Source organism: Amaranthus tricolor, chromosome 11 (assembly GCF_026212465.1).
Source record: "Amaranthus tricolor cultivar Red isolate AtriRed21 chromosome 11, ASM2621246v1, whole genome shotgun sequence".
Lineage (NCBI taxonomy): Eukaryota > Viridiplantae > Streptophyta > Magnoliopsida > Caryophyllales > Amaranthaceae > Amaranthus > Amaranthus tricolor.
This window is the reverse complement of record NC_080057.1, coordinates 19865490-19893299: the sequence shown is the minus strand read 5'-3', so window position 1 is coordinate 19893299 and position 27810 is coordinate 19865490. Positions and strand designations below refer to the sequence as shown.

The following is a 27810-nucleotide window of genomic DNA, read 5'->3' as shown; positions in this document are numbered from 1 at the left end:
GCATGGAACTTCCAGAATCAGGTCCTAGTGTACGCCATGATACATTCACAGAAATGTTAAGTAACCCAAATTACGTTAATGAGCACTTGGATGAGAATAGCTCTCCAACTCATTCACATGGCATTGGTGGTGGTGTAATGAACACCTTTTCCACGAGTCACTTGGGTAGCCTTAATGCGAACGAGGTTGACTCTTTAGATCAGGAGGATGAGCATATTGATTCTGATTCAGAAGAGGATGATGAAAGAAGAGAAGCTCTAGATGCAGCGATTAGAGCTTGGTTGGCCAAAAATAAGGCTATAACAAAAGTGTTTGGGGATTGGGATAAGTCCTTTGAGGAGCTTCCACGGTACGTGCAGGCATTAATGCAATCTAATCCAGGAACAGTGGTGCAATGGGAAGTCCAACCAACAATGGATCCTACCAAAGTGATGTTTCAGCGAATGTTCTGGGCTTTCGGACCATCCATTAAGGGCTTTCCCCACTGTCGTCCCCTTATTTTTATAGATGGTACACATTTGTACGGAAAGTACAGAGGCACCGTTGAAGCGTCCTCGTAACTCGTGTACCTTTTGTGGATGTAGTGGTCATAATAAGAAAACATGCCCTCGAAGGTCAACAAAGTATTTTTTTTTAAAAATTTTGTAACAACATGTTCAATCTGATAATATTTAAATGATTTTAATAACACTTATGTATGTTTCAACGATCATGGCGATGCCGGGCCCAGTAGCGGAGGTTGACGAGTTCACACCATCTCATCGACCGGTGTGCAAAACAAAAGGGGTCGGGGGTTGTAGTTTAACAAGCTTTGTATATTCTTATACGATTTGAACTTCTTGTATGAGTTTCCATAATTGTAATATATCTTTGCATTAGTTTCATAATTATTTTTTTCAAAACAATCCGGTTCGTAATTGATTATTATGGAATAGATGGTATTGAACTAGTTTAATGCATGTTGCGTTCACTATTTTAAAATGAAAGGAAAAAAAAACTTAAGGCAAAGAAAAAAAAAAAAAGTCACAAGCAAAACCAAACCGCCACTTCAGATGGCGTTTTTGTGGTTAAGGCAAACCGCCACTTGAGATGGCGGTTTTATCTGAAAAAAAAAAAATTTAATTTTCCACGTGGACGGTATTGTGGGAAATACTTTCCCAAATAATGCAAAGTAGGAATTATTTTTTTATTTTGCAATATTTTGGGAATAATACAACGAACAAAAATAAAAATTGTTGTCAAAAGACTAAGCGTCTGTCTGACTCTGTATACCAAACCAAAAACCTCTTCTTTTCTTCACTTTTATGGGTTCCTTTTAATTGCCTTAATCAGACCCTTTTTTTATCCCTTTTAATTTGATTTTAAGTGAAGAATAAGAGTGATTAAAGGTGGTTTTGTTCTTAATCAATGTTGGGTTATCAACTTGTAAAGTCTACTTCTTGTCAAGAATCTCTCAAAGTCATTGAAGCTGATATTCAACATGCTAATATGCTGTAAAGTTTCAATCTTTACCGTCTAATTTTGTATTTTTCTGGGTTTTTTTGTTTTTGGAGTTTTTCTGTTAGTTTTCTAAATTAATTTCTGGGGTTCTTTGATTTTTTATAATTTGTTAGTAAAGAGAAATAATTAGTTATCTAATGATTGTTTGCTATTGCTAGTCTTGATTTGTGTTGAATAATTGAATTTTTAGACAATTTCTTCAAAGGTTGTTATTTTTTATTTGATTATGTATTATGTTTAACTTAATTTTAGAATATGTGTTAGGGTGAACATACTCATGGATTTCTGGGTTTAATTTCTCGAATTAGAAATGAATATTGTATTATTTTGAAATTTTCATGTGGTTATTTTATAGTAGTTGAAACTTTGTTCTCTTTGTCAAGGAACCAACCCATTGAGGCCCATGATATCTTATATACTCTAAAAGTGAAAGTGTGGATGCAGACCCTCTCCTCATACAAGATACAAGCGCCAAATATTTCACTTTAAATATTCCATTTTTTACTTAATTACAAATTGAGTTGATTATAATTTATTCAAATATGGTTGTTGGAGAGCTTTTGTTTTGCTATGCCATATTATAATGGACTGAAGATTGAACCTTGAATTTTGAATGCTTACCTATTGTTCGAGTTTGCTAAATAAGGTTTTCGGATTGAGCTTTATGTTGAGTTATTTCATAAGGTTGGGTGTATTCGATTCCCCACGTTATTTTGTTTTGGTACTTGAAGTCGACCCCATTTGTTGAGACTAAGGACAGTGTCGTTTCCATGGCAAAGCTACATGGGGCCGAAGGAGGCCTGGCCTCCGGTCCAAGCATGCAACCTATTGTATTTTTAGTCTAGCGACCTTAATGGACTGATTCAATATTTCAGTAAAGTTCAATGATCCAATTTGTTAAACTGAAACTTGAGGTTTATGGTTGATATTTTTTATACTTACTCTATTCCATATTACAAGATGATGCACTATTCATTCATCACCCTTAATTTGTGATTGGTTTTTATTCGTCTCAATGCAAAAATTATTAATATCAAATTTTTATAATTATTTATTATGCATAATTAAAGATATTAAGTATTGAATTAGCACATTGGACCGCATGAAAAGTCAAAAGGTGCAAGTATTTTGGAACAGAGTAAGTACAAGATTAACATACAAATAATTTTAACTTGTAAACAATTATTTTGCTATTATATTGATCATTCGGCTATAATTATTTTACTGGTATATCGAATATTGGCCCCCTCTTTGCCCGTGGTTGTTGTAATTGCAAGGAAGGACATTGGCTGTTCCTTCTTTGATGTCTTCACAATTCTTTTGCCGTGTTTGCATCTCAAAAACGAAATAGATGATTTATCAAAGTTTTCTTTACTGTTGTAGTTGGTTGTAACTTGTAATTTATGTCAAATGCCTTGACGTTGTGTTCCCCCTTGTTCAGGGCTGCTTCCCTTCCTAGAAACAAAAGTGACAATTGTTTGCAGATGAAATTGATTCATAATGACTTGGCCCCACTTGTTCTTTACTTGCTCCAGTGGATAGATTGCTCATGTACATATCTGCTTCCGAGCTGCTTGAATCTTTTCTATGTAGTTATATATAAGGTTAGTTTCTTTGCTTGAATCCAACTGCTGCCATTTTGTGTTTTTCGGGACATAACATAGAAATAGTTGTGAAATGAGCATGTTGCCCCAAATAATATGTTTTCATAGCTTACAGGTAAATGTGGATGGCAGACCAAATATGTCGTCATATGGGAGGAGAGCAACATTGAGGGAATTTTATGGTATGCCAATGAATGTGTGCACTTTAACCTTTTAGTTTCTTCATTCTGGTACCATATATGTGCGCTGGTTTGATTTTTTTTTCTTTTTCATTTTGTTTTTTAAATTCATGTGCAGTTGTGAAAATATTGGCTGGGAATTGTTGTTTATTTAGATATAAACTTAGGTAAGTGCAAGAATACCGGCTTTAGCCGATTTGCAGATATGCCAATGGAGGGAAAAAGTATATAAAAGGAACACACTGCTTAAAAACTAACATAACTTATATGAACACAATCACGGGAAAATGGATAAAAACAAAACAACTTGAGCTAGGATACACACCTGGAAAGGGGCATGTGGATTATTATACACCTAATACCAATTTGGAATAAGCTACAATAATGGACACACCTAGAATTACTACAGGTAGAAAGTTTAGGAAATACCTAAAGCAATTTTAAATAATGAATTTAGAATACGCATAAGAGCATCGATAAATAAATTGCTTAGGACACAGCTTAATTTAACCGACTTCAAGCAACCTCTCAATTTTGGGTACACGCCTTACCAGTGTCACATAATTCGCTAATCTCCTCGCGAATCGCAAATCAAAAAAAGCGAATTATGGTCAGTTTTGGGCTATTTTTGGACAAATTTGAGTGATTGCGAATTCAAAAGGCGAATTAGTTAGCGAATCACGTTACACTACGTCTACAATTGAGATAAAAAAAAGAAGATTCTAGGGATAAATATTAAGGACACTTGAAGTAATTCAAAAAGATACAATTTCATTTGGCAAGTCATTGCTAATTGTATATATAAAATGCAATATGTATATTATTGTGAACAATCAACTAGATGACTATCGAGCATCTAAGGATTTTAAAGTCATGGTGCGAATATCAAATTATCCATACTTGGACTAAAGAAGAAAAACAATTGGCCACTGAACAAGGGTTGTTGTTTCCTCATTGGTTGAGCATTGATGCCCAATAATTTGTTGCTCACCTGGTCATTCCATGTCATTCCCCAAGTTATTTCGCAATGGGGGTGGTTGTACAACTCCACAGGAAACCAGAACCAAGCTAACAAGGACTTTATTCAAGACAAAATTGTAATGTTAATTCAAATGGAGAGCCGGACCAAATGTTTATATCATTTCTTGTCGGAGTACCAAATTAGTCCTAGGGCCTTGAAACAAACTTCGATAATGTATTTTCTTATATTTTTTTCCAAGGGCTCCCTTTGCTGGTTCTCAATCCTAGCAAAATCCGTGGATAGAAGGTTTGCCTGACCATTGAGCTTGGTCATGTTTGATCTTGTGGCGATGGAGGGGATGCTTCTGCATCAAGGTTAAAAATTAGTGGTTTGATCACTTGATGGTGGAAATGCAAAGTGTGAACCTTAGTTTCAAAATGTATGAGACACACGAAGGTGTAAGGGGTTGTTCGTAGGTGCTTCTTGGTGTTCTTTTAGAAAAGAAAGGTTCGTGAAAAAACACATTATTATCATTAGACATTTTTATTTTATTCCTTGGTCCTAGCTCGCCGCTGTGTGCCTCTTGCTACACCTCATGTGCTTCCCGTGTAGCTTTTGGATTGAATCAAAATTGGAATATGAACTCAAGCACGGATTGCAGTTCTATTCTTAAAATAAGTCGAATCTAGATTTGATTCTCATGCCGTAAGATAATATAAAAACTGGGATCTTTTTATGAATGGATTTGTTGATTTTTTTTAATTTGCTCTTGCTTCCCACTTAAGGAAGGATGTTGCTTGTAAAACTGTCAGCATCTTGGTTATTAGTATTAAATGTATAAATCTTTCTAACTCATCTGAAATAGTCATATTTTTATTTTCTTAAAAAACAGAAATTGATATTATACTCTAATGTAATCTGCAGCCATTATTTTACCCTATCTTCAGCGACTCCATGGGAATTTGTCTGAGCTAGATGGTGATGCTTACGTGACCAACAGTTCAGAGCTCACTGTCAAAAGAATTTCTCAAGAGAGTAATAAGCTTTCAGACATTGATTTAGAAAGAGAAGACGAGTGTGGAATCTGCTTGGAGCCTTGTACCAAAATGGTTCTGCCGAATTGTTGTCATTCAATGTGCATCAACTGCTACCGAGACTGGTAAGTTGATCGGTAACTTAGTTTGCCTTTGAAAACTATATTGTGACTATATGATGACTAGCTCATCCATTCCGAAATAGCAGACGACACTTTGCCCGTCACAGATTATCATCTATGAAGACTCTATTAACAACAGGAAACTTATAACCTAAAGTGATCAAATATAATTTTAAAGTGATCACTTTTTATAATTTTAAAGTGATTACTTATAACCTAAAGTGATCATATATAATCTTAAAGTGATCAATTAAAATATGAGCTTATTATATGGCCAGTCTCACGGTGACACGGTATCATAAAGATTTCCATGTGAAAAAAAAATTTAACTTGTTTTTAGATAATTACTTTGATAGTTTTCTAATCATTTGACTATAATTATTTTGCTATTCAATCGATGATTCGACTAATCATTTTGCTAGTACATTGACTATATGCCCCCCTTAATTTAAATTTCAGGCTTCGCCCATAGTTGTGTTATTTTAACTCAAATTCTTAAAAAATCATCACCCCGATCAATTGCCGTCTACGGCTTATTGTATAGGGATGGAGGGAGTATTATTCTTACTTCTTACACACTAGAATCTGATATCTTGCTATTGTAAATAACAGGAACATAAGATCAGAATCCTGCCCATTTTGCCGGGGTTCAATAAAGAGAGTTCAATCGGGCGACCTTTGGGTTCTCACTTGCGGTACTGATGTAGTAGATCGAACAACGGTAATGAAAGAAGATGTATTGCATCTGTATCTTTATATCAACAGTCTGCCAAAGGATGTTCCTGATGCTCTCTTCTTAATGTATTATGAGTACTTGATCTAATGAATGCTTTAAAGATCACGAATTCTTAAATGAGACTATCTCATGGTGAGATCATCTCGATTTGGTTGATCTGTGTATATTTAGTGTGTTAAAGTGATCAATTACAGAAATGAGCTAATTATATGGGTTAGTCTCATCGTGAGACGGTCATCGGTCTTATATAAGATGAGTTGTAACAGGATGACATTGTACAGGTAACAGATTTCAAAAGAAATGTAATCCTGAAAATTGTAAATATTGTTGCTTATGGTTGATCCACCAAAATGTAGAATAATGTATGTATTTGGTTCAGTGCAAGTCAACTTACAGCCTGTATATATTGATCCTTTGCTGCTGCAAATGCTTCAAATGATGAAAATTTGAAATCCGTAGGCTAAAAAAAAAATTAATTAAATAAACTAAAATTCAAACTATTTCCAAAAGTAAGCGTGAAAATCCCAAACCTATGGTTTGGAGCTGTTCGCAGTTAGTAACTGCGAACAACCATAAAAGACAAAATAGTTGTTCGCAGTTACTAACTGCGAACAACTGTTTTGTCTTTTATGGCTGTTCGCAGTTACTAACTGCGAACATCTAATTAATATTTTTTTTCCTTTATTTTTGAGTTGTTGTTTGTTGTATTTGCACTAGAGGCATTAGAATAAGTAATTACAAGTTGATGTATCTTTAAGGCGACATGATTCATCGCCAAAACTCCGATCATTCATAAGTCAAAGCTTGGAGGCTATGATAAAGTAATTAAACATATGTATACAACAAAATATATACAAATGTTTGAAATATACAACTCAATTAAAATATATATATATATGTACATAGTCGATACAAATACAAAAAAGTTAAACATTAACGCTCACGACCCTTATCTACCCTATCCAACTGAGTTGGTCTCCTTCGCCTCCTACGATAGTAAGAGGCATTCGGGTGTCGCTCTGGCAGTGGAGGGGACTGGTACTGTGATGGCTGTGATGGCCCAGCCTGCGAGGTCCCCGCAGCGTCAACGGGGCATGAGTGATCCATCTCCTCCAAATGGTAGTCATAAGCAGGAGATGAGACGTGCGTATGGGCGGTAGTCATTGAGGACTCTACAGCGACTTCCGGTATGAAGTGCTGGAACTGCGAGCCGACGAGCATGCCATGCGCAATCTCTCTCACCGGCTCCTCATGGCTGTACCGCATCACGTCTGCCGCACTTGCAATTAATATTTAATTAATTTAATATTATATTATTTAATTGGCAACTTAATCATATAAATGCAAATGAAGACTTACAAATTGGGTCATCATAGGCGCAGCAGGTGTGTAATGTGCTGCTGCAAAGATGGCACGTGGTGTCATCCATCGGCGCGTGATGGAGAGGAACCACGGCATGTAGTCTGGTGTAGTAGGTGCGCTATGAAAATGGTGGAGAGGAACCATTGGCGCACCTTGTGCCAGCAGCTCAAGTCTTCGATCCCAACGAGCGATGTGACGCCAGTTGATCTCCATCCAGTTTACCCCAGCCTGATTTTTCCGCAAAATTAGGTGCAGCTGGGATTCAGTGTCACAAGGCGGTGGAATGCCCTGTACCAACCCATATTGGTGCATTACGCGCTCTAGTAGACGTACTTCGACAATATCGAAGCATATGAGAGGCACAGAAGCCCTCCATGCCCCTGAATGAATCCCCGAGTGTTCGGGTACAGCTGCGTAGGCTTCCGCAGGGTATGGGTCCCACAAAAACTAAAATACATGTTATGAAAATGTAAGTGATATGTTAATTAAATTGTACTAATGTTAATGAGTAATGAAATGTTTACCTGGTTGGGTCGTAGCAGGTCTAACTAATCTCGGTAGAATCCTAGACCACTGCCGGTGTGCTTGCGCGTCCGACGTGAAAAATTCCACCTCGAACCGTACGCAACATCTGGTTCAGGTTGCGGTGGAGGAGCAGTATCACCACGACCAACGGTTCTGTAAGGTTGACCGATAAGAATATGCTCCCACGCCCACAGCTGAACATTTGAAATGTAATTAGTATATAATCCAACTACACCGGATTAGAGTTAAATGTTAATTTTATTACCTGTAATATTACTATTGGCCCCGCAATCTCCTTGACGTTCTTTTGGGAAGCACCACGTAGTCTCCTATATTAGGTATCCAAGGGCTGCTGAGCCCCAGCTATACTCGCCGATGCGCTCCCACGTGTCGTCAAGTAAGGTTAAGTACAGGAGTTGTATTTGGTTGTTTAAGAGGTACGCCAAGGCGTACCTCGAAATGGTGGCCTCATCAGCATCTCCGTGGAGATGCGAGAAGGTCTGAACCAACCATGTGTATCGCAAACCGCTCCCCCTGAACACTTCCGGTGGATGGCGCTCTCCCAATATGCGATGCACCATGTCACGCCAGCCTAATAGCTGGCGTCTGCCTGTATACACGGCATGTCCCTCTATGGGAAGCCGCGTTAGTAAGGCTACATCAAGCAATGTGATGGTAGCCTCACCTAGAGGGAGATGAAATGTATGCGTCTCCTGACGCCATCTCTCGACCAGTGCTGTGATAATGGCACGGTCAACTCTGTCGTATGCAACGAGGTGAAAGTCGTATAACCTCGTTAGCTCTAAGTATGGGATGATCCTATCATCGATCCCCCATGGAACAGAATCTGGATGCCTAGTGCCCAGCGTTTCCGCATCAGACACCTATGAACATTGAAAAGGTAAATTACTTGTATGTTATCATTAAGTAAAATGTAAATCATAACTATCGTACACCTAACCTGGGCATCCCAAAGAGGAGTACTCCTGTGCTGATGCTGCATGGTCAAGACACTAGGATATAGGGGTCCTGGAGCTGCTGGATCCATCTGCTCTAGTGCTGTGTTCGCAGTAGCTTTAATTAATATTACTATTAAGTAATAATATAAAATATATATAGCATATTACCTTGAGTTACAGATTATCATTCTAGTATAATATATATAACATATTACCTTGAGTTACAGGTTCTAGTGTTGTGACCTTCGCTCCCACAACGACGACAATTAGATCGTTTTGGTCTACCCTCATCCATTTCGTTGGCAATTCTCCTAGACTTAGGCCTCCCTTTACCCCGAATTTGATCGGGATCATGTCTAAGTTCAAAGCCCGTGTATTGCGGCCATGACCTCTTATCGATCATTGGCATGAAGTAATGTTCGTATGTACTTGCATAACTTTGAGAAGTATAGCACGGATCAACGAACCTCTCATATGAGAGGTGTCGTTTGATGCAAACAAGTATATGTGAACAAGGAAGGTGGTATATCTTAAGTTTGTTACATGTGCACTTTATTTGATTCAAGTCTACATGTTAAATCTTACCCCCCTTAGACGATCCTCTAGTTCCCCTCCCAGTCTTAACTTCGAATACACCACTCCTGTAATCAAATACGATTATATCATGGAAATTTGCCTTCTCGGTGTTTCTATTGATAATTCTGGTCGCATGCGCTGTATACATGTATCCTCCAAGTAACCATGCACTAGCACGTTCACGTCTTTGAACAAAATATTCATTTACCCGATAGAAGGTGAATTCAACAAGTGTTGTCAAAGGTAAGAAACGTACACCCTTCATCACATAGTTGAAAACTTCAGCTAAGTTCGTGTTAGTAACGCCATACCTATGACCTCCATCATGACACAATGACCACTTAGAAATATCACCCACGTCATCAATCCAGAAAATTGCCTCTCGTTTTGTAGTCGCAATTACCTTTAAACAATTCATTACCTTAACTTGTTGTCTTTGCTCAGTTGTTTTAGCAAACAACTTCTTCAACTGAACATTACCCATAGCACGATTGAAGTTACTAAGCAAATGGCGTAAGCAAAACCTATGATAAGCATTAGGTGGTTGCCACTCCGGCTCTTCCATGGTTGCTAAAATACCAGCGTGTCTATCAGAAATAACGCATAAACCCATCCTCTATGTGACATGCTTACGAATACAAGCCATGAACCAAGACCGTGCACTTATATTCCCCTTCTCTACCAGAGCAAAGGCCAATGGAAAGATTCCCTTATCACCATCTTGGGCAATGGCAGGCAATAAGGTATGACGATATTTACCATACAAGTGTGTGCTGTCAATGGCAATAAGAGGTTTACAATAATTGAATCTTTCAATGCAAGGTTTAAATGCCCAAAAGACACGTTGGAAGTTCCTAATATTAGGTCTCACGTATACACCCGTGTCATTATCCTCCTTAAAATGCCACTCAAGTACTAACCCCGGGTTGAAAATTTGCAAAGCTTCTAAAAAGCGTGGAAGCAGTGAATAAGAACCTTCCCAGGTCCCCTAAAGGGACAACAACGCTTGTTGCTTTGCACACCACGCTCTCTTATAATTCACATCCACACCAAAACGATCTTTAACCATCTGCCGTAGATACCTTAATAGATGGGTCTTTAGCAACACAATTTCTATTAACATTGTTAATGACAAAAGATGTCAGGTGAATGTGTCCAGTCGAAACAGTGCCACTACCCAATACACAACAACCATGCTTACCCTTATAGGTAACAATACGCCATGAAGATAAATAAGAATCAAACGTAGCCCTAAGCTTCCACGTACAACCCCGCTTGCACTTCAAGGTAAGGACAGTTTGGTTCGAGGTCTCCGTTCTGTACTCCACATTTCTGCGAATATAGTACACTCTGATTGCTTCCAACAACGATTCCTTGCTATCAAACATCATACCCTTCTCAAACTCTCCCTCTTCGGTGTATGTGGTATCACAAGCCTAAGTCCTCCATGAGTTGTCCTCCTCATACTGGTCTAAAGGTGGACAGAGGGCATAAGGTGTAGGAGGAATGATTGTAGGAATGTTGCCTAGGGTCATGTTATTTGCTAGTGCATCCTCATCGACATCCACATCGTCCTCAGAAGGATCGTCAATGAACTCATTACTCTCATTTCCATCATCCCAAGGTCCCATCTCAGCAATTTCTCATAAGTTAATCATTGAATCAATTGGAACTTGATTCGTAGGGGTTGAGAAAAAACACAAGATGCGGAAGAAACGGCGGGATTTTCAGTTTCTTGAGTTAATATAGGCATAGGTGTAGGAGTAGGATTAGAAGCAACTACATTCCCTAATGGTACTTCTTCTACGTATAACTCCAAAGAGGGAATTTGGGTGGACTTTGAATGCTCCCACATCGCATCTATAGCCTCATCATCCTCAACAGGAAAGGCAATCAATTCTCCACTCATGGCATATTTAAAGCTTATATTTACGGTGCTTCTAGTAGGGTCCAATCTAATCTTAGAACATATAAAACGTCTAAAGTGGTTCAAATCCATGTTCGAATTGCAAGCAAACAACTTACGTCTTCCCCCAACATAATGAACTTTGCCACTATTTTCTCGAATACAACCATTCCAAAAACATACTATAGTCACGCGAAATGATGCCATTTTCTACATTAATACAAAGAAAATCAACATCAACATCAACTCATGCCCATACAAGTATATTATATTCATTTGATTATAATCTTTTTTGGAGTAAAAATTATTCAAATCCATAATATAACTAAGTTTATACATATATAATACACATAAAATCCAAATAATAAACCAATTAATAAGTCCATAAATAATATTTCTAATACCAACATCAACATCAACATTTCTAATAATATTATCAACATTGAATTCAACTAATTCAACAAGACTACTTCAAAATCCAACATAAAGCTATAAAAACAATCAAAAATTACCTTCAATGCTTATGGATGATTAAGAATAGTCTTGATTTAACAAGTAGAAACCTACATTTGAAAAAATAAACAAATTTGGTTAAAACCCTAAAAAACTACATATACACCAAAAAACACAATAAAAATTTACCTTTGAGCAAGCTAGAGTATCCCACACTAATTTAGAAGTGCCAAATTGAATGAGGAATGCAAGAATTGATGGAATGAATCAATGGTTTTAGAGGGAGAATGTCAAATGAAGTTAGGGTTTTGAGAAAATGGGTAAAAATGTGAAAAAATGAAACTGACCTGCGTTTTTGTAGAACAGGTCTATTCGCAGTTAGTAACTGCGAACAGCTCCAAACCATAGGTTTGAGATTTTCACGCTTACTTTTGGAAATTTTTTAAAACTTAGTTTATTTAATTAATTTTTTTTTTTAACTTAGGTATTTCAAAAATTCTCAAATGATCCATTCTGATCTATTTTCCTTTTTGGAAGTTTAGAAGTTAGCTTCTTGAACTCAATCTCTTATACAAACTATATTTGGTCCTCATTCTATTTGTTATCCAAAATTAACGGATGAGCATACTAAGGTTACCTGAGACTACTCTGTTGGCTTTGATTACTGAAGGTAACGGCTAGGGTTTAAAGTTCGATTTGGGGTTTGATTTTTTTCATAAAACTAAATCAAACCAAGTTTATTTTGGATTTTATTTTTTAATCCAAACCAAACAAAATTTGGCCACAATCCAAATCGAACAAACCAAATTAAATCGATTTAGACTTTTTCAAACCAAATTTAGATTGCAAATCGAATTAGATTACTAAAATTGTAAAGTAAAAATATTTAAAACGGATATTTCATGATATACCACTGAGTTTCTTCGAAATTCACCATATACCACACAAAATTTTCTAATTCACCATATACCATTGAGTTTACGTCCGTTAGCACAGAATACCATTAATGACACTTGCCGTTAGTGTGCCGTTTGTGGTAAATTAATAATTCACCATATACCATTTACTTTTTTTTATTTTCATCAAATACCATTTTTCTAAAAAATATACCACATGGAATTATGATAAACAAAAGAAGTGTCATACAAACCAAGCCATGATTCAGCTATTCATCACTTGAAATCAATCAAACCCAGACAAATGGAAGGTGGGAATTGCATGAAAAGTAAGGATAAAAGTTCTGATTGTGATAAACAACGGGTTATTCATGAAGCCATGATGAAGATGAAAGGGATTGAATTGTTGATTTTTAGGCTTTAGTTGTGTGGATTAAGTGAAGTTTTGGGGATTTGGGTTTGGGAAATTGTATTAAATTGGAATGTTTTGATTTTGTATTTGATGAAAAGTTAATAGTAAAGGAAATTGAAGTAGGAAAAGAGATTAAAGATGGTTTAGTTGAAGGAAGTGAGAGCAAAAGAAGTGAAACAGTAGCACAAGAATCGAAGAAAATGTGCATGAAAAACCCAAAAGTCGTTGGCCAAACCGAAAATTTAATGCATCAACCTGTAGGTTTTGGGCATTAATGGAAGTGACGCCATTGATGGAGATCGGAGGGTATGAACAGAGTTCTGGGTTTGTGTTTGTGGGCTGCTATGGAAGGGTTTAGGAAAAAGGAAGGGCTGCTGGTGGCTACTGTGCATGGGCTGCTGTGGATAGGAGGAGGGGCGGGCCGGTTAAGGGTGGTGGCTGCTTGGGAAGGGAGGGTGAGGGGGGAGGTAGTTGTCTGGGAAGGCCTGAAGGGAAAAATTGTTGTTTGAACTTTAATTACTTATTAAAAATCTAATTTGTACTAAAAATAACTAATTAAAGACTAAAAGATTTAAATGGTATTTGATGAAAATAAAAAAAAGTAAATGGTATATGATGAATTATTAATTTACCACAAACGGCACACTAACGGCAAGTGTCATTTATGGTATTTTGTGCTAACGGACGTAAACTCAATGGTATATGGTGAATTAGAAAATTTTGTGTGGTATATGGTGAATTTCGAAGAAACTCAGTGGTATATCATGAAATATCCGTATTTAAAATTATATTTGCAAAAAATGGGAATGAAAAAATAAGATTTTTATTATTGAATTAATGTTTATTATTGTTATAAGATTGCTTACGCCGTTTCTCTTAGTATTTCCAATTAAAGTCTTCTATTTGCACGTCAAGTTGCATAAGATTTAGTCAATAACTAATTTAATTCAATGTAAAAAGTAAGCTTCTATTTTAATTTGATTCGGAATTTTGATTTTCGTTTTTTATATCCTCAAACTTAATCTAAACCAAAATATTTCGTTTTTGAAATTTCAATCCCAAAACAAACCAATTTTAAAAACTTCTAAACCATATTTCTTGTTCGGTTTGGATTGGTTTGATTTGCGATTTTAATCCGAACAACTTTCACCCCAACTAATGACCTCCTTGATGAAGTAAGTATAGGGATAAAACCTCAACTTATTAGCGTTCTTGTTCTCTCAAATTAACCTTGATCCTTTGCTGCTGCAAACTCTGCTTCATGCTTCAAATGATCCATTCTTTATATTTTCCTTTTTGGAAGTTCATTAGTTAGTTTCCTGCAATCTCTGGTACAAACGATGTATGACCTTCATTTTATTTGTTGCGTTCTAAATAGAAGGGATATGTATATTAAGATTAATTCAGATTACTCTGTTGACTTTAATTATTTAAAGTGACGATCTTTTTAATGAAGTAGGTATAAGGGTAAAACGTTGACCTACGATTCTTGTTACCTTAAATTAATAATTAGAAAATGTGATTGTCATTATTGAATATTAATTAATTAAGTAGCTAATGTGATATTAACTTATGTGTACAAATTGGTTTTCAATTCAAATATTTTCTTAAAATATTTTCAAATTTAATTATTATACATGATGGAGCTGGAAATATTAATTTTTCTGATTTTTGAGTGTTGCCTGTCTTTGTTTTTGCATTTTTGTTTTGCAGGTTAATGATCGGACGGGATCGTGGAGTGAACTTTTTATAGAAATTATTTATATGGGGTGTTTTGCAAACGACTGATAACTAAAAGTTGACTTGACTAGTTGATTTTTATTTCTTTGAAACAGATATGACGTTAATACTCCCATAAGTATAACTTAGTTCATGGTTTTTCTTGAAGATATATTTTTATATTTGAGGTAATCATACGCATTACAAGCCTAATTATGTAGGGCAGAATGCAGGCAATACCCAGACGAAAATTATCAGTCTTAGAGTGGAGGTATTTTTTATGACCTCGTATGCAGGCAATACCCAAACAAAAATTATCAGTCTTAGAGTGGAGGTATTTTTTATGACCTCGTATGAGAGTGTGTATTTTAGTCATTTTCCCAATAAGGGATGTGGCTATGGCGACACTGGCATGGTACCCATGTAAACTTCTAGGGTAACAACATTAGACCTCTACAACAGAGTAGGCTGTTGCAAGAGTAGTTAGAAGGTGTTCTCTTCAACTTATTTTTTTGACTTATTACTTATTCTTATTGGAATCAGATCAGACCAGATCAGATCAGATCAGAACTATTCAGATCAGATCAGAAAGTTTCAGATCAGACCAGACCAGATCAGACCAGACCAGACCAGATCAGATCAGACCAGACCAGATCAGACCAGATCAGATCAAACCATACCATTATTATTATTATTATTATTATTATTATTATTATTATTATTATTATTATTATTATTACTATTATTATTATTATTATTATTATTATTATTAATTAGGTATTTGGGCATTGAACCAAGAAGTGATACCAACATGTTTAACACAGAGCGCAAGAATGAAATGGATAGAATCCAACTAAATATAGCCAACGATATTTGGGCATCAATTCAAAGAGAAGCAGAAACATCGTAGTTTTTGATGTTTAATTTGTAGAATGTAATGTATATTATTATTAGATGGAGAAACTATGTAGTATGTAATATTAATAATAAGACATAATAATAATAATAATAATAATAATAGTAAAAATAAATAATAATAATAATAATAGTAAAAATAAATAATAATAATCAAAATAATAATAATAATAATAATAATAATAATAATAATAAAAATAATAATAATAATAATAATAGTAAAAATAAATAATAATAATAATAATAATAATAATAATAATAATAATAATAATAATAATAATAATAATAATAACAATAGCAATAGTGATAATAATAATAATAATAATAATAATAATAATAATAATAATAAATAATAATAATAATAATAATAATAATAATAACAATAATAATAATAATAATAATAATAATAATAATAATAATAATACCTTAACTACTATTATTAATAACAAACTCAATGAAACCAAATCAAATCAGATTAGACCAGACCAAACCAGATCAGATCAGACCAGACCAGATCAGATCACATCAGACCAGATCAGATCAGATCAGAAAGATTCAGATCAGATCAGACCAGATCAGATCAGATCAGACCTTAGTAAATTCAGATCAGACGAAGAGAACAAGTCCTTAAGCTATTGATAAGCCACTAATCAATCTCCTTGTATTTGCAATTAAAACTATAATAAAAGTGAATAAATTAACAATTACATAAGCATATTTTCTAAAAATTAAGCTTTCTCAAATATAACTTAAGCTGACTATGTGGTTTTACTGTTCTTTGAATCTAAGCCGACTGTGTGGTTTTGTTCTTTAAATTTATATTGATGAGTGACATATTTTGAGATTGATAAACTCAACGATATGTGAAGACACAAAGTTCAGCAACCAAAAAATAATCTCATCCATAAATATAGAAGACTATAACCACCAAAATAATTTTATCCCAAAAGTTATTCAGATAAAAACCGCAAACCAAATCAATCTAAACCGAATAAAAACTATGGTTGAGAGTTTTTAAATTGGTTTGATTTTGAAATGGAATTTCAAAACCGAAATATTTTTGTTTGGATTAGGTTTGACCATACTAAAAAACGAAAAACAAAGTTCTGAACTGAATCAAATTAGAAGCTCACTTTCTACATTGAGCTAAATTACTTATTGAGTGAATCTTGTGCAACTTGACGTGCAAATAAAAGATTTTCATTGGCAATACTAACAAAACCAACGTAAGCTTTCATATAACAATAATAAACCTTTATTCAATAATTTAAAAATTTCTTTTTTTCATTCCTAATATTTTAAATATTTTTGCTTTATAATTTTAGTAATCTAATTCGATTAATAGTTTTGATTTGTTTTTAATTGAAAGATTGATATTTAAACTGAAAAAGTTTGAAACTAATTAATTTGATTTGGATTGCGATTCAATTTAATTTGATTGAAAATTCAAAAACTAAAATAAAATTTGATTTGTTTTGATTTCATGTTTATGATATGCCAAAAAAAAAAAAAAAAACCTAACCTTCACCCCTAGTCGCATAACGTACAATGAAGAAAAAGGAAACCGCTCCCATTCCCGCGGTCTCCAATCTAAATCTAATCTAAACTGTGAAAAAGCTTCTTTAATAACATCGAATACGAGTATCTTTAACAGTTTTCTTTTCGCAATCACATTTTAAACCCTCTCATTTCAGTTTCTCACTCTATAGATCTTTTAATTCCCTAAATTCAACCTTCATAACCACAACTTCCATATCTCGATTCCTCACTTCCATTGATGTCGTTAAAAACTTAGGGTTTTTGAACGTTTAAGACAGGAGGAGAAACAATGGCGAGGGTTCAAGACAACTGGGAACGATTAGTGCGTGCTACTCTGCGGAGAGAACAGCTTCGAACCACTGGTCCTGGACGTGGCCATGAGCGACATCCTAGTGGACTCGCCGGAGCTGTTCCGCCTTCGCTTGGCGGAGCTTCGAATATTGATTCTATTTTGCAAGCTGCTGACGAGATTCAAGATGACGATCCTACTGTGGCTCGCATTTGTACGTTTCTTTCTTTTCTACTCGATAATTTATAGTAGTTTTAATCAGAGATTTGGTTAATTTCATGATTTTGATGTTTCAAGTTAGTATATGTAGAATAGGATGGAGTTGAAGCAAAAGCTATTTGCTAGTTTCTGCTGGTATAATAACATTTTCTTGACCAAGTGTCTTCTACCTTGGGGGTGGGGTGTCTACAATGTTATCTGATTACATATGCAACTTCACATGATAATAAGTTATTTTAATGTACTATATTTAATTTGGAACAAATTATTTAGCTGTCGTTGGAGAGGCCTGGATGGAAACTTCGACAATTGGAGCCTTCTTTTAAATGAGGTTTATTCAAGTGGAACTGAGAGCCACCTTAGCATCTTTAGAGATGTTGCATCTTTGCCATTCTTTAGGCCATTTTGATGAGAGAAATAGAAAAAGTTTTCATTAATTTCTTCCATTGGATGTTGTTTGGGGGAGAGTCAAATTTCTATGCTCACTTTGGTCAATGGCTAATGTTTTGTTTTTGGAATAATCTTTAGGAGATCCTTGTAAGAGTGGTTGAAGTCTCTTATTGTAGTTCTTTCTACCTTCACTGATGCCTAATCTCTCTTCACTTATAGTTTTTGATAATTTGTTTCTTTATCAAAAATAAATAAAAAAAATTTGGAGCCAGATGTGGGATGCATCTGAACTTTTTTATATTATTTTGCACGGCTCAAAAAAGCAGCAGTTTAGTAGAAGCTATATTCTATGAGATGCAAGGCCTTAAAGAATTTGTAGTTGTTTTTGGTAATAATAGTTCATGGAGAATTCCTTTCTACGCAAACTTCTTGTTAGATAGACATGCTTTTGAGAAAAGGAATGAAAGTAAGCATCAAAAAAGATTGATCTTATAAGTCATATTTGACATATCCTCTAGTTAGTGTTGTTGCACAAGTTTGAACCAACACATTCAATTTTCCAATGCCATATCTTATCCTTTATGTTTTCTGCTCAAACTTCTCTTATCCTATTCTCAAGTTCTTGTATCCATGTTAGCATACACTTTTTGTCTGTCTCTATTCTCCCTGTTATGTTTCTTTCTAAATGTCCAAGATTTTAACCAATATAATAATACTCTTGTCATGGTTCATGTTACAAAAACAATTTGCCCTTTAACCTTGATGCACCACGACGATCAGCTGAGTTGCTTCTCTTTGTTTAAGAAGTACACTCGTAATCAACTAATTATTCCAATTAAGTTTGAAAAAAATATTTGGAGGGACCTCTTAATGACTTAATGTGCATCTCCATTTGGCTCTTTATCACCAAAGTGACATTCTAGGTATTTTGTTTTACTCTGGCTCTATTTAAAGCCTTGTTTTCTCAACCCTTCTCTCTAATGATTCCAACTTGCCACTCATTTCTTTTGTACATAAATTTTTATGAAACCACAACGTAGTCTAATATTGTTTGGAAACTTCTCAAAATTTTGCAAATTGCAAAATGTGCAAACATTTGTTTCCACTTTCTATGTACTTAAGTATGTTAATATACTTATGAAGTATATCCAATTTTGGCGTTTTGCCATTACCCATAGCATTTCTATTGAAGACTTATCATACCCTTTTTAGAGTTAAGATAATTAGTGTAGATTTTGTTTTTCTCCTTGTGATACTCCATTACATACCTAACCTTCATATTAGTTCAATCACCATAAGCATAAATTATTTTTCAATTGCTTACATCTTTATGAAACAATGTTCTATCACTCACTCGCACAAGTTCGTGATATCCCTCCTAAGCATTATTTTGTTGTTTAGTTTAGCATTGTGCATCTCGTTTGTTCTCAAATCTATGGGTTTGAATACTTTTACTCAATATCATGACATTTTGTCTGACTTTTGAATATTGTTAAAAGGTTTAGTAACCCCTAGGCCCTAAGCATGGCCAAACCTAAGTGGGTATCATCTTATCCAATGATTGATTTCTTTTATTTGGAAGCCTCCATTAACCTTTGATTGTTTAGATTCTTTACATAAACTCATTTTCTTTTTTAGTCTCAATAGATTCGTCTCTTATGCGATTTCATCTAACTATTTGCCAATTTAGTCCTCCTTGGCTCCATCTATCCTTAATCTTTTTTATTTGCATAGCTTGTGCCTTGTAAATGTTTATCTTTGATGCAGTTCATCATATTCATATTTTTAGTGTGTGTGCTTTTAGGGCTATGTTTGCCCCCTTGTTTTGAATCTAGGTTTTGTATACCTGCTTCTTGACATAATGTTCTTAGGATGTCTCATTAATTGCAACATCTTCAATATGATAAACTTTTATCTATCAAGGCTTAAAACCTTACTAACTATACTCTATAAAACCTTACTTTAATGCTTGGTTATATTGAAGTAATAGTTCGAAGCATTGTACAATTAAGCTCTGTTTAGTTCACCATTCAACTGATTTTACTGATTGAAATCAAAACTAATTTTTACTGATTGAAATTAATATTTACTTGTTGAAAATGATTTCTACTAATTGTAATTGATTTTTGGTTGTAAATTATAACTGATTTGTACCGATTAAAATTGATTTTAATCTTAACTCAAGAAGGAAGTAGTTGAAGTTACTGGACACTTGTGCTTGTTCCACTTCTTAAGGTTTTTGAGATGAGCTTTTAGTCTTGTGTGCTCTCTCAATGAAAAGAGCTAAGGCCGACCCTGAGCGTTGAGGGGCCAGGGGCGAAATTTATTTTATGGGCTTCCAAATAAACATTAAAAAATTTATATCAAAACATAATATAAAATCAAGATTTTTTTTTCTACGAGTATTTTTTGATGCAAAATCAATAAAAACAGTGTCCAAAGGTTCCTATGTCTGTTGCCTTTTTTTTTTTTTTTTTTTTTTTTTTTTCCGGGTTTTACGTCCAAGTAAAAGCTTTTTAGACATCATCGTATCAATTATGAATAATTTAAGTATAAGTTGCTTTTTTATACTCACAACAGTTTTGTTAAGTAAAATTACTAAATTAAAATTACTAACATAATAAATTAATAATCCAACATGACAAATTCATAAATTATAAACTACTTCATGTAAGTTGTGAATTGTGATTATCAGGTTCTAATTTACAAATCAAATTTTAAATAGTGATATAATCATGAATTGATTATAATATATTAAAATTAAAATCAAAGTAGAATTGTATTCAAGTATTTGTGAAGGAAAATAAAAAAAGTTATACGGTTACCTTTGCTAGAGAGGGACGACGGTCGACGCGGCACTGTGTGCTGGTCTTTGGTGATCAGCAACGACCAACGGCGGTGCTGCATTGACGTGGGTTGGTGAATCGACTTGGGCAATTGGTTTCTCTATCCCAGTAATTTGTTATTTGTAGTAACTTGTATCGTAGCAGTAAATGTTATGCTGTCTTACTTGAATTAAGTAATTACATCGTGCTCTAATGGCCTTTCTCAACTCTCAAAAATGGGCAATGGAGTTTCCGAATGCAATGATTACCTTAATTAATTAATTAATGCTTTCTTGTTTCTCAATAATCCCGTTTCCCAGACCTGTTAGACCCTTATAATAACTGACTTTTCAGTAATCTATACAGCAATTCAACAATTGTTTGTGATTGGGAATTAGGGCTTTGGAAGGTGTTGTAAGATCGTCTATAACTTAGGGGTTCTTATAATCTTTAAATAAGGATCGAAAGAAAGAATAATGAAGGGAATGATGATGGTGAATGTCAAATGAAAGGTACTAATTTTTTTGTATTTTTGCTTGATTTTTCGAACAGCAAGGGGAAGGATAGTGATGGCTGATTTCGAAACTCACTATGAATCCACATAGCAAGAAATGATGCTCTTAAGACACAAGTGTATGCGCCAAATACACTAAGTATAAGAACATTTGCAAATACGACTCTAATCCAAGAATCATACAAACAACGAGGAATTGAAACAAAGTGTTTCGGGTTTTCTTAATCATTAATCATTTATTGAAAATTACAATATTTGCTGAACTATTTATAAAGAAAGCAAAAACGAAAGAAACTAACTGAAAACCGACTCAAAAACCGTGCACATGACCGGCCATAGTGACGTGTGGAAGTTACCACTTTGGCCGGTTGTAACTCCTTGGTACCTACCTCCTATGTGTCCATTTTGCAAGTAACTTCTCACGTAACTTCCGTCCCGTAATTAGCTACTTACTAAACCGACAATAACTCCTAATTTACTGCATAAAACCAAAATAACTACCTAGGATACTACTTAAAATTTTTGATTTTCTTTTATTGCATACATAAATAACTACCTAGCTAGTATGGACGGACTTAAAAGATGATGACTTTGCGCATGCTTTCCACACGCCTTGCTTGGCTTGACACGGGCTGAAAATAACTTCCTTGTTGTCGTACTTTGACTTGTTTTTCGTCTTCGTTTTCTTCTTGACGTTCACTTCCATACTTGCTTACGACTCTTTAAAAACTTAGAATAATGACATATTTTTGTTTGTTTTTTTTATAATTAAAATTAAATACTAAAAACATAAATGGACCTACCTTAATAAACATAAAATAAAACACTAACTAGAAACTAAAAATTAAAATTCAGATTTGATTAAGACATTGCTTGACTAAGTGTTTATCTTTGAAGGGTGGATTGAAAGATTGTTTGTTGTGTGAGGAAGGTGCGCCCATGCCAAAGTTGTTGAGGATGAACTAGCATTGCAAATAAGATTGAGTTATGGCTTGATATAGTCCACACAAAAGCTGCCCTTGTATGATGTTGATGTCTTTGGATAAAACAAGCCATGAATAAAATTTCCTCCCGATTTTGAAATATCGGTGGACTTTGATTTGCAACAGAAGGTTTACTCACTTTTGAAAGTAAGTGGACCCTGGTCACAGGCCTAGCTCACCCCCTCATAGGGTCGGGCCTGAGAGAGCTACAAATTGGTACACTTACATGCTAAGCATGTTGATTTCGACTTGTGAAGAGGTTGGAGAAAATAATTGTCGCTTAGGTTTTCCTTTTTCATGGTAATGACTTTGGTGGACAAATGTTTTATGGGCAATGATGATTTGTGAATACATATAAGAGAGTTTTTTGTTTGTACTTTATACAACGTTTCAAAACAATCGTCTTTCTTTATACATTGAAATTTGTTGAGTTATTTTCATTGTTTTGGTTCACAAAGCTATGACTATCAACACATTTTTGCTTGATTATAAAATTTGTGGTAAAAAAGAAATCGCAAACATTTTGAGATAAAATGGCTAACTTTTGCGGAGAAGGGATATTTAAGGAAGTATTAGGTGATTCTTTAGTTGATTTGGAAAACCAAGAGAAGTTCTTTGTTGAAAAATATTGCTTGTTAAATAAAGAAGTATGAGATGCTTATTCAGCCCATTTGGATGTGTGAAACTTACACCTTTTATGAAGTCCCATTTTCTTGGATACAAAACAAATCGACTCACTTTTGAAAAAGTAAATTTTTATATCCAATCAAGTGGTAAATGGCCATTAGTGAGATAGTTGGAAGTTGATATCATATTCAAATTTTACTTGTATAGTAAATTATTATTAGACTTTCTTAACACTTTTATTTTTTTTTTTACTTCTTAAATTGAGAGCTTAATAATTTATTAAGCCAAGATAAATTTCCTTTTGTCCTTTTGAAATTTTGTTATCAGAGGATATGGTGGGTTTATTAACTTATGGTGGAAAAATAAGACAAAAAACCAAGTTAATGAAAGAAATATGTAAATTTGATTAAGAAAGAAAATAAATTTTTGGATGAGACTAAAAGTGAGAATGTGAGAGCAATGTTGATGGTGTTGATTGACATAAACAATATATAAGAAGAGCAAAGGTAAGTTAGTTTGTTGCTGTTGAGGAAAGTAGCTAGCTATAACAATAGGCAAAAGATGAGGAACTTGGTGAAAAACTCTTAAAATGCTAATTTCTTCAACTTTTTTAGTTACTTCTAAGCTCAACCTTTTGGCAACTAAAAACATTGGGAAGTATTGTGGGAAGTATTTTTCACGTTTGTCCGTCCCACTAAGTTTGCTATAATTTTCTTTTTATGAAAATATTCCTACCCTTTTCATTACTTCTATCACACAATTCTTTCTTTTGATAAGATTCACACAATCAGTTTTTCTCTTATTCTTTTTACAATTAATTAACTCTTCGTATTTGTGCCAAATCCTTTGGTAGAAAACTCACGAGAGTATTTTATAGTTGATCATACCTAGTAATGCAAAAAAGGTTGCATTTTATCACTTTGGCCGAGTTGTAAAGGTTTTCAAATCATCTGCATCAAGGCGTGAAAAGCTCTTCGTTAAGATGATTCATGGGATATCGCTTATGATATTCGACGGTATGACAACTGCATTAGTTCCATTATGTCGTCATCGCGACCATTATTGCAATCGTGATCGAAAGCGATTTTTTGCAATATGTTTTGAAGTGGGTAGCTCCATAAGTTAGCAAAAATGGTGCAATGATATCTTACTACTAAGTCTATTTGTGATGGACTAAAATATTTATTGTTGGAATTTTTTTAATTATTTTTTATAATTGAAAGATTGCGAGTTCGAGTCCTTTAAGCTGGTTTTTTGCAGAAATGTAGGGCAAGGTTTGCCTACATCACACCTCTTTTTGGTGGACGTTTTTGGACCCTTTAAGCTGGTGTCTTTTTTAAAATTTATTTATTTATTTATTATTATTATTATTATTATTATTATTATTATTGTTATTATTATTGTTATTATTATTATTTTTAAACCTTCCTCTATTGTTCAAAGAGGATTTACATTTAGTATGTATTTGTTGGATCCAAAATTGAGTGATATAATAGGTGGAAATAACGTGGAATGATTGATGAGGAAAAAAAAAAAGCAAAGTACGTTCTTTATTTGATTCCCATATTAAACGGCTTTGTAATGCTGCCATACCTGGTTTAGATGGTTGCACCCAAGGTTGTTAAAATCGAGATTTTACTTTGAATCGAAAATAGCTCTCATGATCGGATCGTAAAATCGATCGATTCTACTAATTTTGCAAGTTTAAGATGTAATTGTTGTTTGTATTTATTGTGGAGATATTTTCAATGTAAAATACACTTAGATTCATTTTTATCTAATATTTTTGCAATATAATTCATAAAATAGCTAATTCTTAGTTGTAATTCTGTATCATTTAACAAAAAACAGACTAATTGACTTAGAGTCTAGGCAGTCTACACAAACCTAGACAAATAAAGTGCACAGATAAATTTTTACCACTAAGAAACTTTTTGATTTAAGTGCATTACAAAAATCACTTACATGTAGGGTTGGGGAAGAATGACTTAAAAGCTTGAGTAAATATGAAAAAGAAGAAAAATGATGAGAATAATTGTAGAAGATGACAAATAAATGTGAAAAAGATGTGAAAAGATGTTTCTTCTAATTTAAAAGTATCAAATAGGTCGAGAATTGTCGCATGACCTATAATATTTAAGAATTTTTGCTGAAAATGCCCATTTTGTATAATCGGTACGATTTTACGATTCTACGATTTTATCGATTTTTAATCGATTCTAACGATTTTGCCAGCGATTTTACCCAGGACTGATTTTAACCCCAATTCAACTCGATAGGTGCAATTGGAATCGTAAAATCGTACGATTTTACGATTCGTATCGCGATTTTAACAACCTTGGCATTAGTTTAGTGCTTTGCAATGGGCTTACGCATATAGTTGTGTATGTGTGAGGTTCAGGCTTAGGTGAACTCATGATTCTACATTTCCTATTGATGGTAAACCATTCTTGTTGCATATACTTCTGTTCAAACTTCAAACATTCATTTGTAATCTCTTATGGTGCAATTTTGACACTAACTGTTAGGAATATGAAATTATGTCTTGTCTATAACCTACGTTTCCTGATGATAAATTTTGGATTACCTTCTAGTGTGTGAGCAGGCTTATTTTATGGCACAAAATCTGGATCCAGACAGTGAAGGCAGAGGTGTACTTCAGTTCAAGACTGGTTTGATGTCAGTAATTAAGGTATTATTTTCTGTTAATTATCGTTAAATAACTTTCAAATATTGTGGTTTCTTGATGTTGAAGATGCATCAATTTGGTTCTGCGTTCTTTTCAATTTCACAAAGGCAAAACACAACCCATTTGGTAAATCCATTTTCAAAACCAATTTTGGGTGGTTTTTTCAAAATTAAAACGAAGAGTGAATACTACTAAATGTCGTTTTACGAGTTTGGTTGTTTCATCGCATAAAATGTATTTATTGAGACCATCTTTTTGCACTATGATGACCTATATCTCATTTGCTGAAGTGGTGTGACTAGTCAAGTGAGGGCCTTGACAGGCAAACGGGACAAGGTTATTGTAGTTTACGATGGAAGATGTTGATGTTGGTGGGTTCCTGTTGAAGGTGGCTGTTTATTTTGATAGTATATCTATCTGAACTCGTCTTTTTTTTATTCCTCTTGGATCACCTTTACATCTTGATCACCGTCAACTGATTGAGTTGCTGGTTTTTGATATTATACTGAAATTCCCTTTCTCTTTTTATGAAGCAACTTCGTTGATCATGAGCATAATTTGTGATTGTATGTGATTATTTACTTTTGATGCGTTTAGGATTTGTAATGGCTTTTGCTAATTTGACTCAGATTTTAGGGTTTGAAATTGTTCTTGTACACCTCAAATTGACACGAAGATTGTGTCCTGCTGTTTGTATATAAATCTTGTACATGGAAGGGAGGAATTAAGAACTTTGCATGACTTTGATTATTCAAGTTTTTTCGGTTTCTGTTATAGGCATTACACAGATTCTTTTGATTGCTTTAACTTTGTAGCCTGTTTTAATCGACTCTTGTTTTAAACTAATACACTGGTAAAGTCTTTTTTTTTTTTTTTTTTTTTTTTTTTTTTTTTTTGTGTTTTTGTTTGTCTTGGAAAGTCAAAAAAACTAATACTGAAATCTGTTGCTAGACTTTCAGTTTATAAAACTAAAAACTAAAATGAGGTAGCGGTTTTATTGTGATTAAAAAATTAGAGGGCAATGCTGTACTGCATGAGTATACTACTTGTTTTCTTTTTCAGTTATTTTTTTGAATAATGGAAAGTATTTGTTTCTGTAGCAAAAACTTGCTAAAAGGGATGGAGCTCAAATAGACCGTAGCGGTGATGTTGAACGCTTATGGGAGTTTTATCGTCAATACAAACAGAGACACAATGTGGGTGACATTCAACATGAAGAGCAAAAATGGCGGGAATCTGGAGTCTTTAGTACCAATTTTGAACAGTAAATGCGAATTCACTCTTGTTTATCACAATTTATAAATCTATTTGGTTGATTTCTATCCATCAATTTTGCTAATTGGCTCCATTTATAGTTGTTTTTGATGATAGCATGATGTGTTTAATATATTGGGGGTGTTTGGCAATTAGCTGATAGCTGGTAGCTGATTAAAAGAGCTGATTTGACTAGATTATTTAATGAGCTTATTTGATCAACTGATTTTATTAGCTGGTTAATTTAAGAGTGGTAAAATTTAGCTGATTGTTGAAAACTTATTTGCATAAAAAGACATATATGGACATGAAAAAGTTAATGATAAGTTTATTGGAGTATTTGTTTATTTATCTTTTTTTTATAAATTATTAATAAAATATTAATTAGTTACCCGTATACATTTTCAGTAAACTTTTTGTCATGATTTATTTATGATAATTAGTATGAAGTATTGTAATTTTAAAATATTAATTTTAATCTTTTTACAAAATTAAATTAGTAATTGAAAATAAATAAAGAATGCATAAATATTTAAAAATAAATACATATATCCAAACATAAATTACAAAAAATTCTAAATAACAAATGATTAAGGAAAAAAAAATGAAGGGTAATAACTTA

At 33.9% G+C, this 27810-nt stretch overlaps 2 protein-coding genes across 2 annotated transcripts in view; both read left to right on the top strand.

Moving 5' to 3' along the window:
- The first annotated feature begins 1262 nt into the window (after positions 1 to 1262).
- Positions 1263 to 6633, top strand: LOC130827384 (E3 ubiquitin-protein ligase AIRP2-like). Its single transcript, XM_057693088.1, has 5 exons — positions 1263 to 1493; positions 2942 to 3104; positions 3220 to 3286; positions 5169 to 5403; positions 6013 to 6633. The coding sequence occupies exons 1-5, from the start codon at positions 1408 to 1410 to the stop codon at positions 6221 to 6223; spliced, it is 762 nt and encodes a 253-aa protein (XP_057549071.1). The 5' UTR covers positions 1263 to 1407; the 3' UTR covers positions 6224 to 6633.
- Positions 6634 to 17399: 10766 nt separating this feature from the next.
- The window catches only part of LOC130827139 (callose synthase 10), a 59866-nt gene continuing 49455 nt past the window's right edge, over positions 17400 to 27810 (top strand). Inside the window, exons 1-3 of the mRNA XM_057692777.1 lie at positions 17400 to 17901; positions 25840 to 25937; positions 27035 to 27198. Coding sequence (XP_057548760.1) covers positions 17688 to 17901; positions 25840 to 25937; positions 27035 to 27198 — 476 coding nt within the window. The 5' untranslated portion in view covers positions 17400 to 17687. The remainder of the gene's footprint in view (positions 17902 to 25839; positions 25938 to 27034; positions 27199 to 27810) is intronic.

Excerpts from the sequence above, each read along its gene's own strand:
- LOC130827384 (XM_057693088.1), top strand. The coding sequence starts at position 1,408 with ATGTTGGGTTATCAACTTGTAAAGTCTACTTCTTGTCAAGAATCTCTC. Across the intron at positions 1,494-2,941 it reads ATTCAACATGCTAATATGCT|GGCTGCTTCCCTTCCTAGAA; the intron begins GTAAAGTTTCAA and ends CCCCTTGTTCAG. Across the intron at positions 3,105-3,219 it reads TCTATGTAGTTATATATAAG|GTAAATGTGGATGGCAGACC; the intron begins GTTAGTTTCTTT and ends CATAGCTTACAG.